The sequence below is a fragment of the Trachypithecus francoisi genome, unplaced genomic scaffold (genome assembly GCF_009764315.1).
Source record: "Trachypithecus francoisi isolate TF-2019V2 unplaced genomic scaffold, Tfra_2.0 Lachesis_group12, whole genome shotgun sequence".
Taxonomy (NCBI): Eukaryota; Metazoa; Chordata; class Mammalia; order Primates; family Cercopithecidae; genus Trachypithecus; species Trachypithecus francoisi.
Genome location: NW_022681457.1, coordinates 54,666,741 through 54,685,158, shown reverse-complemented (window position 1 = coordinate 54,685,158; position 18,418 = coordinate 54,666,741). Strand labels below are relative to the sequence as shown.

The following is an 18,418-nucleotide window of genomic DNA, read 5'->3' as shown; positions in this document are numbered from 1 at the left end:
ACTTAAATGTAAGGCCTAAAACTCTTAAAAACTACCAAAAAATAGAATGAAAGCCCCATAACATTGGTCTGGGCAGCAAGTTTTTTAATTTAACCTAAGTATCCCAGGACAGAAAAGGAAGAACAAGTCAGTCAGATCACTTCAAACTAAAAAGCTGCTGCACAGAATCTGATACAATCAACAGAATGCGACAACTAAAACAAGGGAGAAAATATGTGCAAATTATATGTGTGACAAGGGGTTAATATCAAAAATATACAAAAACTCAAATGACAATACAACAAAAATAAGTAACTATTAAAAATAAGTAGCTAAGTATTTTTCAAAAAAAAATACATAATAATGGCCAACAGATATATTTAAAAATGCTCAATGTCAATTGTCACAAAAAGGCAAGCCAAAAAAGAAAAAACAAAACTAGGAGATGTCAATTCATCCGTTAGAATGACTCTTATTAAAAAGAAAAAGTGTTGGTAAAGATGTGAAGAAAACGGAAGCGCTGCACACTGTTGGTTTGAAATGTAAACGAAGACAGCGATTATGAAAAACAAAATAGAGATTTCTCAAAAAACTTAAACTACCATGTCATAAAAGCAATTGCGCTACAGGATATGTATCCAAAAACAAATAAAATCAGAATGAAGAAACATTTGCTGTTCTGTTGTTTGCAGCACTTTTCACAATAGCCACAATATAGAATAAACAGTTCAACATCTAATGAGTAAATGAAGACTATGTGGTAGATATATACAATGGAATACTAATTATTATTTAAATAAAAAAATTCCTTTTTTTTCTCTTGAGACCGAATCTCACTCTGCTACCTAGACTGGAGTGGAGTGGCACGATCTCAGTTCACTGCAACCTCTACATCCCTGGCTCAAGGGATTCTCATGCCTCAGCCTCTGGAGTAGCTGGGATTACGGGCGTGCACTACCATGCCCAGCTGTTTTGTTTTGTTTTTTTAGTAGAGATGGGGTTTTTCCATGTTGACCAGGCTGGTCTCAAACTCCTGGGCTCAAGCAATCCACCTCCCTGGCTTCCCACAGCGTTGAGATTACAGGTGTGAGCTACCACACCTGGCCTAAAAAAAAAGAAAAAAAGAAAAAAGACTATATTATTTTAAACCACATGGATTCAGCTGGAGGACATTATATTAGTTCGGATAGGCCAGGCACAGAAAGATTAGTATTTCATGATTTCACCTACACATGGATTCCAAAAAACTTAATCCCATTGATGTAGAGAGTAGAGTAAAATGGTGACCATCAGATGCCAAGGTATTTAGAAGAAATGGAGGGTTGGAAAAATGTCTGTCAAATAATACATAATTATAGTCAAATAGGAGAAATAGGTACAAGAGATTTATTGTACCACATGGTGACTATAGTTCATAATGTATTTGGATTTTTGAAAACTGATAAGACAATGTCACCTGGTCTCACCACAAAAATGTTAACTATATGAGGTAATTAATTACCTAGAAACAGTAACAATGTATATATACTTCAAAATATTATGTTCTACAGAAAAAGTACACATTTTATCTGTCAAGTTAAAAGGAAATATTTTGAAAATATTATAAAAGAATAACAATGTGTCAAATACTGTGTCTTTGTGATTATATTGGCTAAATAGTATAAAAACGCATAGTTTGGGGACTATTGTCATTTAATTTTTTAGTCATAATCATAGAAACTCTGATATTTAACAGCATGTTCAAAATATTATGTTTTACAGAAAAAGTACACATTTTATCTGTCAAGAGAAAATATTTTTAAAACGTTATAGAAGAATAAGAATGTGTCAAATACTATCTGTGTCTTTGTGATAATCTTGGCTAAACAGTATCAAAAATATGTACTTTGGGGCTATCATTGTCATTTGTCAGTCACAACCATAGGAACTCTGATATTTAACAGCATGTTCTGGATCCAGCACATTGCATGGGAGAAGCTTATGTACTTTAGGATTTTTACTTTAAGCTTGGGGCACCTGGAGTTTCTGGTGCTGATGGTAATGGTATGAAAGACACTAAAGGGGCAGGTGTTGCTTATGGTCCCATGACTGGCCACTCTGTGAGCACAGTAAACTAGTTTGCATGCAAAATAACAGAGAATGTTTTAATCCAAAAGCTGTCATGATCTCCAAATGTTTTTTCAGAGAAAATGACCCAGCAGTTGGCTATAGCTTGGTGATTAAAAATAAAAACTGTAGACTAAACTTCTCCCACTATATATATATATAAAATAAAACAATCACATTATATAAAAATATATAAATATAAAAATAAGAGAAATTTTTCTTCAAATTGTAAAATCAATATGGAAAAGATATATTTTTCTAAATTTTAAATTCAGAGGTCATTTCATTATTTTGCAACCTTTAACACCACACTTAAAAGATTCTGCATGGAAATGTAAATTGTGCTATAATTATATCATAGAAAATTAAATTTGTGGCTGGGCACGGTGGCTCACACCCGTAATCCCAGCACTTTGGGAGGTCGAGGCAGGAGGATCACAAGGTCAGGAGATCGAGATCATCCTGGCTAACACAGTGAAACCCTGTCTCTACTAAAAATACAAAAAATTAGACGGGCGTGGTGGCAAGTGCCTGTAGTCCCAGCTACTCGGGAGGCTGAGGCGGGAGAATGGTGTGAACCCTGGAGGCAGAGCTTGCAGTGAGCTGAGATCACACCACTGCACTCCAGCCTGGGAGACAGAGCGAGACTCCATCTCAAAAAACAAAAACAAAAACAAACAAACAAACAAAAACATTAATTTCTTACCATTAACTCTCTTAAAAATTTAATTTCCATATTTTAAAGCAAGTTTTATGTTTGCCACACTTTGTATAAGAATCTAATAAGATTTTTCTTTTAAAAATAAAGAAAACCAATGCTAATTTAATCCGCTAACCTATGGACAGGGTGTGCCTTTTATCTTTTATCTTTTTTTTTTTGAGATGTAGTTTTGCTCTTGTCCAGGCTGGAGTGCAATGGCGCGATTTCGGCTCACTGCAACCTCCGCCTCCTGGGTTCAAGTGATTCTCCTGCCTCAGCCTCCCAGGTAGCTGGGATTACAGGCATAAGCCACAACATGCGGCTAATTTTGTATTTGCAGTGGACACGAGGTTTCACCATGTTGATCAGGCTGGTCTCGAACTCCTGACCTCAAGTGATCCACTTGCCTGGGCCTCCCAAAGTGCTGGGATTACAGGAGTGAGCCACCACACCTGGCTGCCTTTGATCTTAATTAACTAATCTGAAAGTTATATTGATAAGCAAACTCTCCAGTTAAAATCCATTTTTGAGCACACTAAAAATAGAATTTTCTCATCCAAATCTAGAAAGTATCATGTGAAATCAAACGGGGTGAAGAGAACAGTGAGAAAACTGTAGCTATCATTCAGAAGAGCTGTGATGCATATAGCTGGAAAATATATAAGAGAACATATCTGAAGTAGAAAATAAGCAGAATTTCTTTTTTTTTTTCTGAGGAGTCTTGCTCTGTCACCCAGGCTGTAGTGCAATGGTACAATCTTGGCACACCACAACCTTCGCCTCCCGGGTTCAAGCAATTCTCCTGCCTAAGCCTCCTGAGTAGCTGGGCTACAGGTGGATGCTACCACGCTCAGCTAATTTTTGTAGTTTTCCTAGAGACCAGGTTTCACGAGGTTGGTCTGAAACTCCTGACCTCAGGTGATCCATCTGCCTCGGCCAGAATTTCTCTATAAATTCAGCAAAACTGTTTTATAGTCTGGAAAAAATGTCCACTCCATATGAAGAATCAATCTTATCTCTTCATCATTGATATTTTTCATCTGAGTTGAAATTACAAACTAACTCCAGCAGGGATATTTATGAATTATTATGGAACACTGATTACACAGTAAGAACTGTAATATATGTTTGCCACATATATATATATATATAAAATCCTCATGACTTATGAAGCGTACCTAGTACTTACCTGAACAAATTGACTCAATAAATATAGTTATGTCAATTATAAAAAGTGAAAGGAACAATCACTAAAGAAAACTCAAAACTTATTGTTCTCTCCTTAAAAGAACAAAATCAAGTGCTCTAAGTAAAATGTAACTTAATATACTACTTTTGGAATTACATCTAAAAATTATTTTGTGTGCACTAAATTTCATAAAATTCTTATAATCACAGACCAGCTCATATAATGAATACTTCCTAAACTATAAAACAAACAAACAAACAAAAAGTAAGAAACAAAGTATGGGTCTAGCATGAGTATCAGGCAAGTATATACAGAGTTTGCATGAAAAGATTCAGAACTGTAAGTCATGGATTGTATAGTAATAAATTCAATACAAAGCACAAAGTATACATTTGCTTTTGGTATTTTTTAGGTTTTTAGTTTTATAGTAGTCACCTTATTAAAGTGATTTTTGTTACCATATTGTTCTTTTCTTCTGAAAATAGTTACAAACTCACACACACATACTTATTCCATAATTTTCTTACATCTAAAGTTTGTCTTTAGACTAATATATATTTAACTCTATGTGAATCAAAAAGTCTGTGTGTTTGCAGGCAGACAGGCCACATGTTCAAAGAAAAATATATAGCAAATTTGAAAAAATATTAAGAGTTTAGAAATGAATTCTATTTTTGCTCATATATAATTTTTATTACAACCATAAAAATAACCCTATGGTAAATAACAATTTAACTGTATATTTTAAAATTTTTAAAAAGTGGCTGGCCGCAGTGGCTCACGACTGTAATCCCAGCACTTTGGGAGGCTGAGGCGGGTGGATCACAAGGTCAGGAGATCAAGACCATCCTGGCTAACACAGTGAAACCCCCATCTCTACTAAAAATACAAAAAAACAGCCAGATATGGTGGTGGGTGCCTGTAGTCCCAGCTGCTTGGGAGGCTGAGGCAGGAGAATGGTGTGAACCCGGGAGGCGGAGGTTGCAGCGGGCTGAGATCGCACCACTGCACTCCAGCCAGGACAACAGAGCGAGATGCTGTCTCAAAAAAATAAATAAATAAATAAAAATAAAAATAAAAAATAAAAAAAAGTGTAGAATTGGATTCTTTGTAAAACAAAGGAGAAATGCTACAGGTGAAGGATGCCTCACTTAACCCTGATATTATAATATATTGTATTCTTGTATTAAAATATGCCATATAGTGCATATATACTCATGTACCCACCAAAATTAAAATAAATTTAAATGATTAAAAACAAAATAAAAATTTAACCTACAGAAACAATATTATTTGCATTTTAAAGCCATTGGCAAAAAAAAAATTACTAGAGATGTTAATCCATCATGTTACTAAATAGCATATTGTTACATCTTTTACCTATACCCTTGAGTAAGGTGGAAGAGGGTAAAGTTTGTGGTGTAACAATGCTTCATTGAATGCACAGTAGTATTTAACATGTTAAAAATGTTAAGGTAAACTATTAACTTCACACAATCTAAAATTTAAAAAAATGTACTGCATCTTATCATATAAAAGTACAATTAGTATGATAATATACTACTAAATTCAATTTTAAATAAAATTAAACGTTTTTTCATAATGCAGAATTACTCTGAGCACCAAACTCATGCATCACTCAATATTATAAGTTAACTCCAAACAGCCTCTCCACTTATATTTTCATTATGCATCTTACATTCTAATGTCTTTACTTTTCAATAGAAAAGATCACAAACAATGCCCGCCTAATAAAAAAGAATCTCTTGTCAGGAGCAGTGGCTCACACCTGTAATCCCAGCACCTCGGGAGGCCGAGGTGGGTGGATCACGAGGTCTGGAGTTCTGGACCAGCCTGGCCAACACGATGAAATCCTGTCTCTACTAAAAATACAAAAATTAGCTGGGCGTGGTGGTGTGCACCTGTAATCTCAGCTACTCGGGAGGCTGAGGCAGGAGAATCGCTTGAAACTGGAAGTCAAATGTTGCAGTGAGCCAAGATCACACCACTGCACTCTAGTCTGGGTGAAAGAGAGAAACTCCATCTCAAAAAACAGAACAAAACAAAAAAAGAATCTCTATCTTTGATACAGCAACAATTGATCCCATGCTTTCACACAGCAGGAAACTATTTCAGAGTTGAATGACATCACTATTCACTTTTCAAAAAATCTGTAATATTTTTCAAGAAAAAGTATGCTTTGAATTGTAACTGCAAAAAACCTTCTGATCCTCTTAAAGTTATATACAAATAATTTTTCTACCAACTTTAATTTTCTATACTCAGCCCTCTGATTTAGTATATCTGACAGTGCCTTATGTATTTCTACTGCAAATTCTCTGATATTTACACAGACTTAATTATGGATTAAATATTTTTTACTATTACTGCATCTGCAAAAACATATTCTAGTATGAACTCTTTTTGTGTGTGTGCGTATTACAAATTTTTACTCTCTATTTACATACCTTAGTTCAGTGCTTAATAACATTGGTAGCTTTGTTATGTGATCTGCTTGATGAAATATTGATTTGGGGTAAGTATTCCCAGACCATCTTAGGGCATTCTGTTAATATGTTCTGTTCTTTTCCCCTCCCTGCCAGGATTTCACATTTCATCTTAAAGGATTCATTGGTTCACTTCTACTTGTAAAAATATCTTTATATCTTATATTCCCATTGTTACAATAAAAGTTTATATTATAGCAGTTGATATGCAAAGTTATGTGTTAAGCAAATTGCATATTAGATGTTTTATTCAAATGTCAAAGTAAAACTTTGTCAGTTAAACAGCTCATAATATCAATAAATTTCAAGTTGTCAAATTGTATATATTGTTAAGATTTATGTCCCAATAAAGGCGCAGCAATCTTTTTAAAAGCCACAGAGTACTGAAATGGTTGTCTAATAACTGAAACATATGTAGCCTTCTAGCTATGTAGCAACAATTGCCACTTGATGTTTCCCTGCATCCTATTTTCTTTTCCAAGGTAGATATTTTGACAGAAGTGACAAAATCTCATCTTTTAAAAATTAAAATCACGATGTTTAATAAAACATGTTTAATGTTATTTAGAATCGACGTGATGAATTTATTCTGGTTTTTTTTTTGAGACAGAGTCCCGCTCTTTTGCCCAGGCTGGAGTGCAGTGGTGCGATCTCGGCTCACTGCAAGCTCTGCCTCCCCGGTTTACACCATTCTCCTGCCTCAGCCTCCCGAGTAGCTGGGACTACAGGTGCCTGCCACCACACCCAGTTAATTTTTTTATTTTTTGGTAGAGACGGGGTTTCACCATTTTAGCCAGGATGATCTTGATCTCCTGACCTCGTGATCCGCCTGCCTTGACCTCCCAAAGTGCTGGGATTACAGGCGTGAGCCACCACGCCCAGTCATGGACTCTCGTTTTCCAAGCTGTAGTTTTTGATAAAGTGTTTTTCCAAATTTACTGCACATTTGCACGATTTTTCTTCAACATAAATTCCCTGACACTGAACAAAGTGTGAGAAACTGCTTCAGAGTTTTTCCTCTACAAAAAACGTCTACAATAAGATCTATGAAACAAATAAAGGCACTACAACCCTCTTTATATTTGTAATGTTCATCTTCAAAATAAATACTCTTCACTGTAAAAGTTTATATTTTCTTTTCTTTTCTTTTTTTTAATTGATGTTGTCTTGCTCTGTGGCCCAGGCTAGAGTGCAGTGGTATAATCTCAGCTCACTGCAACCTCTCCCTCCCTGAGTTCAAGTGATTCCCCTGCCTCAGCCTCCTGAGTAGCTAGGATTACAGGCACCACAACCATGCCCGGCTAATTGTTATATTTTTAGTAGAGATGGGGTTTCAGCATCTTGGATAGGCTGGTCTCAAACTCCTGACCTCATGATCCACCTGCCTTGGCCTACCAGTGTTGGGATTACAGGCCTGAGCCACCGTGCCTAGTCAAAAGCTTGTATTTTCTGAAACATCTTTTGACAGTAATTGTACATATAATGATTTTATTAAGTATGAACTCTCTGGTGTTAAGACATGAACATATATTAATGGCTTTTTCAGTCTTTATGTCTGTATAATTCATCTCAAGTATAAATGCTTTCCTGTGCAATAAGGTGTGAGCATTGGTTAAGTTTTGCCACACTGTTCACACATGTAGTTGTTTTCTCTAGTATGAATTATCTTACCTACAATCAAATGTGACAACCATTTAAAGGCTTTGTCTCATTCTTCAGATTTCTAAGATTTCTCACCAGCATAATTTCTTTTATGGTTAGAAAAGTTTGAGGTGTTGTCAAAAGCACTGCCACATCTGTCTTGTTTGTAGAATTTCTTTCCAGTATAAATTATCTTATGTCTGTTAAGAACTGAAAGCTTGTCAAAGGCTTTGCCATGTTTTTCACCCTCATAGGGTTTCTGTACAGTATGCATTTTTTTAATGCTTAGTAAGAGTTTGAGGACTGGTTAAAGGCTTTGCAACATTCTTCACATTTGTAGAGTTTCTCTCCAGTATGAATTATTTTCTTTAATAAGATTCAAGGACTGGTTGAAAGCATTGCCATATTCTTCACAGTTATGAGGTTTCTTTCCAGGATGAATTTTCCTTTTTTTTTTTCTTTTGAGACAGAGTCTTGCCTTGTGGCCCAGGCTGGAGTAGAATGGCACGATCTTGGCTCACTGCAACCTGTGCCTCCTAGCTTCAAATGATTCTCCTGCTTCTGCCTCCTGAGTAGCTGGGATTACAGGTGCCCGCCACCACACCCAGCAAATTTTTGTATTTTTAGTAGAGACAGGGTTTTGCCATGTGCCAGGCTGGTCTTGAACTCCTGACCTTGCAATCTGCTCGCCTCGTCTTCTCAATGTGCTGGGATTACAGGTGTGAGCCACCACGTCCTGCTGAATTTTCTTATGTTTAGTAAGAGTTGAGGACTGGTTAAAGGTTTTACCACATTCTCCACGTTTGTAAGATTTCTTTCCAATATGAATTATGTTATGTTTAGTAAGGTTTGAGGATCGGCTAAAAGCTTTGCCACATTCTTCACATTTGTAGGGTTTCTCTCCAGTGTGAATTCTCTTATGTGTAGTAAGGTTTGAGGATCGGTTAAAAGCTTTGCCACATTCTTCACATTTGTGGAGTTTCTCTCCAGTATGAATTATCTTATGTTTACTAAGGTTTGAGGATTGGTTAAAAGCTTTACCACATTCTTCACATTTGTAGGGCTTCTCTCCAGTATGAATTATCTTATGTGTAGTAAGGTGTGAGGAATGGCAGAACGCTTTGCCACATTCTTCACATCTATAGGGTTTCTCTCCACTATGAATCATCTTATGTGTAGTAAGGGTTGAAGAGTGCTTAAAAGCTTTGCCACATTCTTCACATTTGTAGGGTTTCTCTCCAGTATGAATTATCTTGTGTCTAGTAAGGGTTGAGAACCGCGTAAAGACTTTGTCACATTCTTCGCATTGGTAAGAATTCTCTCTAATATGAATTCTTTTATGTTGACTTAGGTGTAAAAGCATGCAAAATGATTTGTCACATTTTTTACATTTGAAAGGTTTCTTTCCAGTATGTCTTGTCTTATGTCTATTTGAATTTAAATTTTCATGAAAGACTTTCACATATTTATCACATTGAAATATTTTGCTCTGAGTAGTTGTCAAACACTGGTTTAGTTCATTATAACCTTCTTTGTGCACCTTACACTCATCCACACTTGTGGAGCCTTTTCTTAACTGTAAATTCTCATGTTCACATTTTCTGTACCTTCTCAGTATCACTTGTTGAAAAGAATCTTTTATGTCTTGCTCTGGCCAAAGGTCTTTGGTAAAATAAGAACACATAGCTGAAATAAACAAAAACAACAAATTATTCAATTTACTAGACTCTGATAAACATACTTTACAAATCTAACCTATATTATACAAACTACATAAGCAAGATGCCATAATAAAATACCACAGGCCCTAAATCCTTCATAGACATATAAATATAATAAAAACATACTGACCAAAATGCATGAGGAAAACTTATAAATAACTGTGTAAATTTCCCCAGGTGAGTACACAGGTGAGTACACAGGAATGCAAAGACACAGAAGAAAAAGAAAAGTCTGTTACATTTACCCAACACAGTTCTTCCTACTCCCCAATATAACATAGTGCCTTTCCACGTAAATTGCTAACTCTTGGTTTATTTATTTATTTATTTATTTATTTTTTGAGACGGAGTCTCGCTCTGTGGCCCGCGTTGGAGTGCAGTGGCCGGATCTCAGCTCACTGCAAGCTCCGCCTCCCGGGTTCACGCCATTCTCCTGCCTCAGCCTCCCGAGTAGCTGGGACTACAGGCACCCGCCACCTCGCCCGGCTAGTTTTTTGTATTTTTTAGTAGAGACGGGGTTTCACCGTGTTAGCCAGGATGGTCTCGATCTCCTGACCTCGTGATCCCCCCGTCTCGGCCTCCCAAAGTGCTGGGATTACAGGCTTGAGCCACCGCGCCCGGCCTGGTTTATTTTTTAATAAACAAATACAATACTGGCACATACATCTACACTACTTGCTCCTGGGGCCTTTCCAGAAACTGGTCTCTCATAACATAAAGTGCTGAAAAAAATGGTGATATATTTTAGAATTACAGTTTGGGTCTGCTGAGACCAACAGTAAATGTTACAGCAGCAGAGAGACTGCAGTACAACAGACAGAAAACAGATATAACAAATGGTTACTGATGAAGATGAAGCAGAAATAAACTCCTTTAACTAAAATGTAAACACAAAATTTTAGACAAGATACATTCTAAGAACATGTTTGAGAATCTCCCAGGATCTCTAAACGAGATAACTGTTTTCAGACTATGCTAGGAGAAAGCTACATGATAAAAATTGTGTCAGGTAGCTTTAATGCCCAAATTTTATTTTATTTTATTTTTTTTTTTTTTGAGGCGGAGTCTCGCTCTGTCTCCCGGACTGGAGTGCAGTGGCCGGATCTCAGCTCACTGCAAGCTCCGCCTCCCGGGTTTACGCCATTCTCCTGCCTCAGCCTCCCGAGTAGCTGGGACTACAGGCGCCCGCCACCTCGCCCAGCTAGTTTTTGTATTTTTAGTAGAGACGGGGTTTCACCGTGTTAGCCAGGATGGTCTCGATCTCCTGACCTCCTGATCCGCCCGTCTCGGCCTCCCAAAGTGCTGGGATTACAGGCTTGAGCCACCGCGCCCGGCCAATGCCCAAATTTTAATCAAAGATTACAATGAATACAAAATAGGGCAAAATGGTTCTATCAACAATATCAAATTGTCAGAAAGAAACAAAAAAGTATATATTAATTTTAGAAATCAAAAATAAATTGAATACTCAATGAGTAAATTAGGAATACAGAGAACTATAGAAAATCAGAAAAAACTGAGGATAAGAAAAAAATATTCAAAATATCCAAAAAAACAAATTGTAAAAGGTAAAATATATCAAAAGAAAATATAACTCAAAAATTCTGAAAGAAAAAATGTCAAAATGAAGAAGCTCAACAAACAATTAGGATACACACAAAGATATTTATAACAAACACATATATAAGCACAATTTCAAAAGCCATAGACAAGAAGAGAATGGAGCTGCAAGATAAAAATGCTGTGTCATTTACAAGCATAGTCTTATAATATAGTCAGTGAACTGTCAACAAAACCTTTGCAGGCCAGAAGGAAACTGTGTGATATAGTCAAAGTCCTAAAAAAAAAATAGCTATCAAGTCAGAATAATAACAGTCCTGCCAAATAAAAAGAAAAAAACTTTCAAAAACAACCAAATTCTGAAAAAATACATTGGCACTTCATATGCCCTAAACATAAAATATGCTGAAAGCAGTTGCTTCTACTGAAAATAATATGATTAAACAAAATAATTTTATAAATAATTATATCATATAAAATACATTATTTTCTGGGGAAAAAATGCACATACACAAAAATGGAATTTCTTAGCATTATAATAATATGGCACAAAAACATTTTTATTTATTCTCTAAAATTTGAAAGGTAAAAGAATAGAAATAATTATAAACATTTGTTAATGAATATACAACAAAATATATGATTAGCAACATAAATGACAAATTTTTTTTTTTTTTTTTTTTTGAGACGGAGTCTCGCTCTGTCGCCCAGGCTGGAGTGCAGTGGCCGGATCTCAGCTCACTGCAAGCTCCGCCTCCCAGGTTTACGCCATTCTCCTGCCTCAGCCTCCAAGTAGCTGGGACTACAGGCACCCGCCATCTCGCCCGGCTAGTTTTTTGTATTTTTTTTTAGTAGAGACAGGGTTTCACCGTGTTAGCCAGGATGGTCTCGATCTCCTGACCTCGTGATCCGCCCGTCTCGGCCTCCCAAAGTGCTGGGATTACAGGCTTGAGCCACCGCGCCCGGCCATAAATGACAAATTTGAGGGCAGATATAATAAGAAAAAATTTATGAATCCAGCTGAAGTTCATTTTTTACCAGATTAAAATACACTGTTGTAGCTTTCAGAGGTTTTATATAATTCCCAATATACCATCAAGAATATATCTGCATAGATACATAAAACAAAATAAGAAAGAAGTAAAAGTATATCAAGGTAAGTATAAAAAAGACACAAAGAAAAAGAGAAAATGAGGAACAAAGATACAAGAATCAAATAAAACAATAAAATAACATTACTAAGTCTTCAAAAGCGGAGAAAAATAAAATTCTTTTCAGAGAAGCAAATGCTGAAGGAATACATGACCACCAGGCCTGCCTTACTAGATAGAGCTATGAAAGAAGCAATAAATATGGGAAGAGAAAAACCATTACCAGCCACTGCAAAAACACAGTGAAGTACAAAGATGAACGATGCTATAAAACAACTACATCAATGACTCTGCAAAATAAGCAGCTAGCACCACTTGGATAGAATCAAAATCACACATAACAAGATTAGCTTTAAATCTAATAGGTTGAATGCCTCAATGGAAAGACACAGAAGGGCAAGCTGGATAGAGTCATGACCCACTTGTGTGCTATATTCAAGAGACCCATTTCACATAAAAAGACAAGTGTAGGCTCAAAGTAAAGGAATGGAGGAAAATTGACAAAGCACATAAAAGCAGAAAAAAAAGCAGGGGTTGCAATCATAGTTCCTTTTTTATTTTTGAGGTGGTGCCTCACTCTGTTGCCCAGGTTGGAGTGCAGTGGTGCGATCTCAGCTCACTGCAAGTTCCGCCTCCTGGTTTCATACCATCTCCTGCCTCAGCCTCCTGAGTACCTGGGACTAGAGGTGCCCGTCACCACTCTCAGGTAATTTTTTGTATTGTTAGTAGAGACAGGGTTTCACTGTGTTAGCCAGGATGGTCTCGATCTTCTGACCTCACGATCTGCCTGCCTTGGCCTCCCAAAGTGCTGGGATTACAGGCGTGAGCCACCACACCCAGCCTGCGATCATAGTTTCTGACAAAACAAATTTTAAACCAACAAAGGTCAAGAAAGACAAAGTGCATTACATAATGGTAAAAAGATCAATTCAAGGAGCACCCGGATTCATAAAACACATTCTTAGAGAACTATAAAGAGACTTAGACTTCCACATAATAATAGTGAGAGACTTTAATGCCCTTTAATGCCCCTCCGTTAATATTAGACACAGTGAGATCATTGAGACAGAAAAGTAATAAGCCTTGAACTCAGCCACAAACAACACAATGCACATTCTTCAAAGTTCCACATGGCACTTACTCTAAAATTGATCACACGGCTGGGCACGGTGGCTCACCTCGTAATCCTAGCACTTTGGGAGGCCAAGGTGGGTGGATTGCCTGAGCTCAGGAGTTCAAGTCCAGCCTGGGGAACATGGTGAAACCCCATCTCTACTAAAAATACAAAAAATTAGCCAGGAGTGGCAGCATGCGCCTGTAATCCCAGCTACTCAAGAGGCTGAGACAGGAGAATGGCTTGAACCCGGGAGGTGGAGGTTGCAGTGAGCTGAGATCGTGCTATCACACTCCAGCCTGGGCAACAGAGTGAGACTCTCAAGAAAAAAAAAAAAAAGAAAGAAAAGAAAAAAATTGATAACATAAGTGGAAGTGAAACACTTTTCAGCAAATGCAAAAGAACTGATATCATAACCTTCTCTCAGACTGCAATGAAATCAAATTAAAACTAAAGAATAAGAAACTCACCAGGCGTGTGATGGCTCATACCTGTAATCCCAGCACTTTTTTTTTTAAACGGAGTCTCGCTCTGTCACCAGGCTGGAGTGTGGTAGTGCAATCTTGGCTCGCTGCAATCTCTGCCTCCTGGCTTCAAGTGATTCTCCTGCCTCAGCCACCCCAGTAGCTGAAACTACAGGCACGCATCACCACACCCGGCTAATTTTTTGTATTTTTAGTAGAGATGGGGTTTCATCATGTTGGCCAGGATGGTCTCAGTTAGAGGCCAAGGTGGGTGGATCACTAGAGGTCAGGATTCGAGACCAGCCTGGCAAACATGGTGAAACATACCATCTCTGCTAAAAATACAAAATATTAGCCAGGCGTGGTGGTGGGTGCCTGTAATCCCAGCTACTCAGGAGGCTGAGGCAGGAGACTCACTTGAACCTGGGTGGCAGAGGTTGCAGTGAGCCGAGATCGCGCCACTGCACTACAGCCCGGGTGACAAGAGAAGAACTCTGTCTCAAAAAAAAAAAAAAATCAGAAATCAAAAAATTATTTGAAACCAATGAGAATGAAGAGACAATGTACCAGAATCTCTGGCACACAGCTAAAGCAGTGTTGATGGGGAAATTTATAGCACTAAATACACAAATGAAAAAGCCAGAAAGACCTCAAATGGACACCCTAATATCACAACTAAAAGAACGAGAAAACCAAGAGCAAACAAACCTTAAAGCTAGCAGAAGACAAGAAATAACCAGATTCAGACTGGAAATGAAGGACACAGAGACACAAAAAACCCTTAAAAAAAAAAAAAAATCAATGAATCCAGGAGATTTTTTTTGACAAAATTAATAAAATAGATGCTAGCTAGACTAATAAAGAAAATAGAGATGAATGAAATAGACAATAAAAAATGATAAAGGGGATATCACCACTGACCCCGTAGAAATAAAAACAACCTTCAGAAAATACTATAAACACCTCTATGCACAAAAACTGGAAAACCTAGAAGAAATGGATAAATTCCTGGACACATCCATCCTTTCAAGTCTGAACAGGAAGAAATTGAATCCCTGAATAGACCAATAACAAGTTCTCAAATAGATGTGGTAACAAATAGTCAATAGCCTACCAACCATAAAAAGTCCAGGACCAGATGAATTTATAGCTGAATTCTACCAGAGGTACAAAGAGGATCTGGTACCATTTCTTCTGAAACTATTCCAAATGACAGAAAAGGAGGGGCCTCTCCTTAACTCATTCTATGAGACCAGCATCATCCTGATATCAAGACCTGGCAGATATATAACAAAGAAACAGAAGAAAACAAACAAAAAAGCCTTCAAGCCAATATCCCTGATAAACATCAGTACAAAAATTCTCAATAAAATACTTGCAAACTGAATCCAGCAACACATCAAAAAGCTTATCCACCACAATCAAGTCAGCTTTATTCCCGGGATGCAAGGCTGGTTCAACATACAAAAATCGATAAACATAATTCATCACATAAACAGATTTAAAGACAAAAACCACATGATTATCTCAATAGACGCAGAAAAGGCCTTCGATCAAATTCAACATCCCTTCATGTTAAAAACTCTCAATAAACGAGGTATTCATGGAACATTCCTCAAAATAATATGAACTATCTATGACAAACCTACAGCCAATATCATACTAAAAGAGCAAAAACTGGAAGCATTCCCCTTGAAAACTAGCACTAGACAAGGATGCCCTCTCACCACTCCTATTTAACATAGTATTGGAAGTTTCTGGCCAGGGAAATCAGGCAAGAGAAATAAATAAGCGGTATTCAAACAGGAAGTCAAACTTTCTGTCTGCAGAAGCTTACAGATGACATATTTGCAGATGACATGATCCTGGATCTAGAAAGCCCCATTCTCTCTTCCCAAAATCTTCTTCACCTAATAAGCAACTTCAGCAAAGCCTCAGGATACAAAATCAATGTGCAAAAATCACAAGCATTCCAATACACCAACAAAAGCAGAGAGCCAAATCATGAATAAACTCCCATTCACAATTGCTACAAAGAGAATAAAGTACCAAGGAATACAGCTAACAAGGGAAGTGATATACCTCTTCAAGGAGAACTACAAAGCACCGCACAAGAAAACCACAGAGGACACAAACAAATGAAAAAGACAGAAAGAATCAATATTGTAAAAATGGCCATACTGCTCGAAGTAATTTATAGATTCCATGCTATTCTGACTAAACTACCACTGACATTCCTCACAGAATTAGAAAAAAAACTATTTTAAAATTCATATGAAACCCCAAAAGACCCCTTATAGCCAAGAGAATCCTAAGCAAAAAGAACAAAGCTGGAGGCATCATGATATCCAACTTCAAACTACTCTACAAGGCTATAGTAACCAAAGTTGCCTGGTACTGGTATAAAAACAGACACACAGGCCGGGTGCGGTGGCTCACGCCTGTAATCCCAGCACTTTGGGAGGCTGAGGTGGGTGGACCACAAGGTCAGGAGATCAAGACCATCCTGGCTAACATGGTGAAACCCGTCTCTACTAAAGAAAATACAAAAAATTAGCCGGGCATGGTGGCGGGTGCCTGTAGTCCCAGCTACTCGGGAGGCTGAGGCAGGAGAATGGCGTGAACCCGGGAGGCGGAGCTTGCAGTGAGCCGAGATCACACCACTGCATGCCAGCCTGGGTGACAGAGCGAGACTCCGTCTCAAAAAACAAACTAACAATAAAAACAGACACGTAGACCAATGGAACAGAGTAGAGAACTCAGAAATAAGACTGCATTATCTACAACCATCTAATCTTTGAAAAACCTGACAAAAACAAGCAATGAGAAAAGGATTCCCTTTTAATAAATGGTGCTGGGGCCGGGCGCAGTGGCTCAAGCCTGTAATCCCAGCACTTTGGGAGGCCGAGACGGGCGGATCACGAGGTCAGGAGATCGAGACCATCCTGGCTAACACGGTGAAACCCCGTCTCTACTAAAAATACAAAAACTAGCCGGGCGAGATGGCGGGCGCCTGTAGTCCCAGCTACTGGGGAGGCTGAGGCAGGAGAATGGCGTAAACCCGGGAGGCGGAGCTTGCAGTGAGCTGAGATCCGGCCACTGCACTCCAGCCTGGGCGACAGAGCGAGACTCCGTCTCAAAAAAAAAAAAAAAAAGAAATGCAAATCAAAACTACAGTGAGATACCATTTCACGCCAGTCAGAATGGTGATTACTAAAAAGTCAAGAAACAACAGATGTTGGTGAGGCCATGGAAAAATAGAAATGCTTTTACACTTTCAGTGGGAATGTAAATTAGTTCAGCCATTGTGAAAGCCAGTATGGCAATTCCTCAAAGACCCAGAACCAGATATATTATTGGATCCAACAATTCCATTATACTGAGTATATACCAAAGGAATATAAATCATTCTATTATAAAGATACATGGAAGTGTAACTTCATTGCAGCACAATTCACAATAGCAAAGACATGGCATCAACCCAAATGCCCATCTGTAACAGACTGGATAAAGAAGATGTGGTACATATGCACCATAGACTACTATGCAGTCATAAAAAGGAACAAGATCATGTACTTTGCAAAGACAGAGATGGAGCTGGAAGCCATTATTTTCAGCAAACTGACACATGAACAGAAAACCAAACACCACATGTTCTCACTTATAAGTGGAAGCTGAACAATAAGAATACATGGACACATGGAGGGAAACAACACACACTGGGGTCTGTTGCAGGGATGGGAGAGCATCAGGATAAATAGCTAATGTAGGCAGGGCTTATCACTGAGGTGAGGGGCTAATAGGTGCAGCAAACCAATACGGCACACGTTTACTTATGTAACAAACTTGCACATCTGGCACATGTATACTGAAATAAAATCATATTAAATTTTATTTTATTTTATTTTATCTTTTTTGAGACGGAGTCTCGCTCTGTCACCCAGACTGGAGTGCAGTGGCGCGATCTCGGCTCACTGCAAGCTCTGCCTCCTGGGTTCATGCCATTCTCCTGCCTCAGCCTCCCGAGTAGCTAGGACTACAGGCGCCCGCTACCACGCCTGGCTAATTTTTTGTATTTTTTAGTGGAGATGGGGTTTCACCGTGTTAGCCAGGATGGTCTCAATCTCCTGACCCTGTGATCTGCCCATCTCGGCCTCCCAAAGTGCTGGAATTACAGGCGTGAGCCACCTCGCCCGGCCCATTAAATTAAATTTTAAAAAATGAAACTGGTAATAGTAACTTTATATCTTTAAGCAGTCATTTTAAATATAAATTAATTAAACTAC

At 38.0% G+C, this 18,418-nt stretch overlaps 2 protein-coding genes across 2 annotated transcripts in view; both read right to left on the bottom strand.

The window, feature by feature from the left end:
• Positions 1–18,418, bottom strand: part of LOC117093721 (zinc finger protein 100-like) — a 566,997-nt gene that overhangs the window by 449,589 nt on the left and 98,990 nt on the right.
• Positions 8,094–18,418, bottom strand: part of LOC117091331 (zinc finger protein 431-like) — a 52,148-nt gene continuing 41,823 nt past the window's right edge. The window contains exons 5-6 of the mRNA XM_033223583.1: positions 8,816–9,808; positions 8,094–8,152 (exon numbers count right to left, since the gene is read on the bottom strand). Coding sequence (XP_033079474.1) covers positions 8,094–8,152; positions 8,816–9,808 — 1,052 coding nt within the window. The remainder of the gene's footprint in view (positions 8,153–8,815; positions 9,809–18,418) is intronic.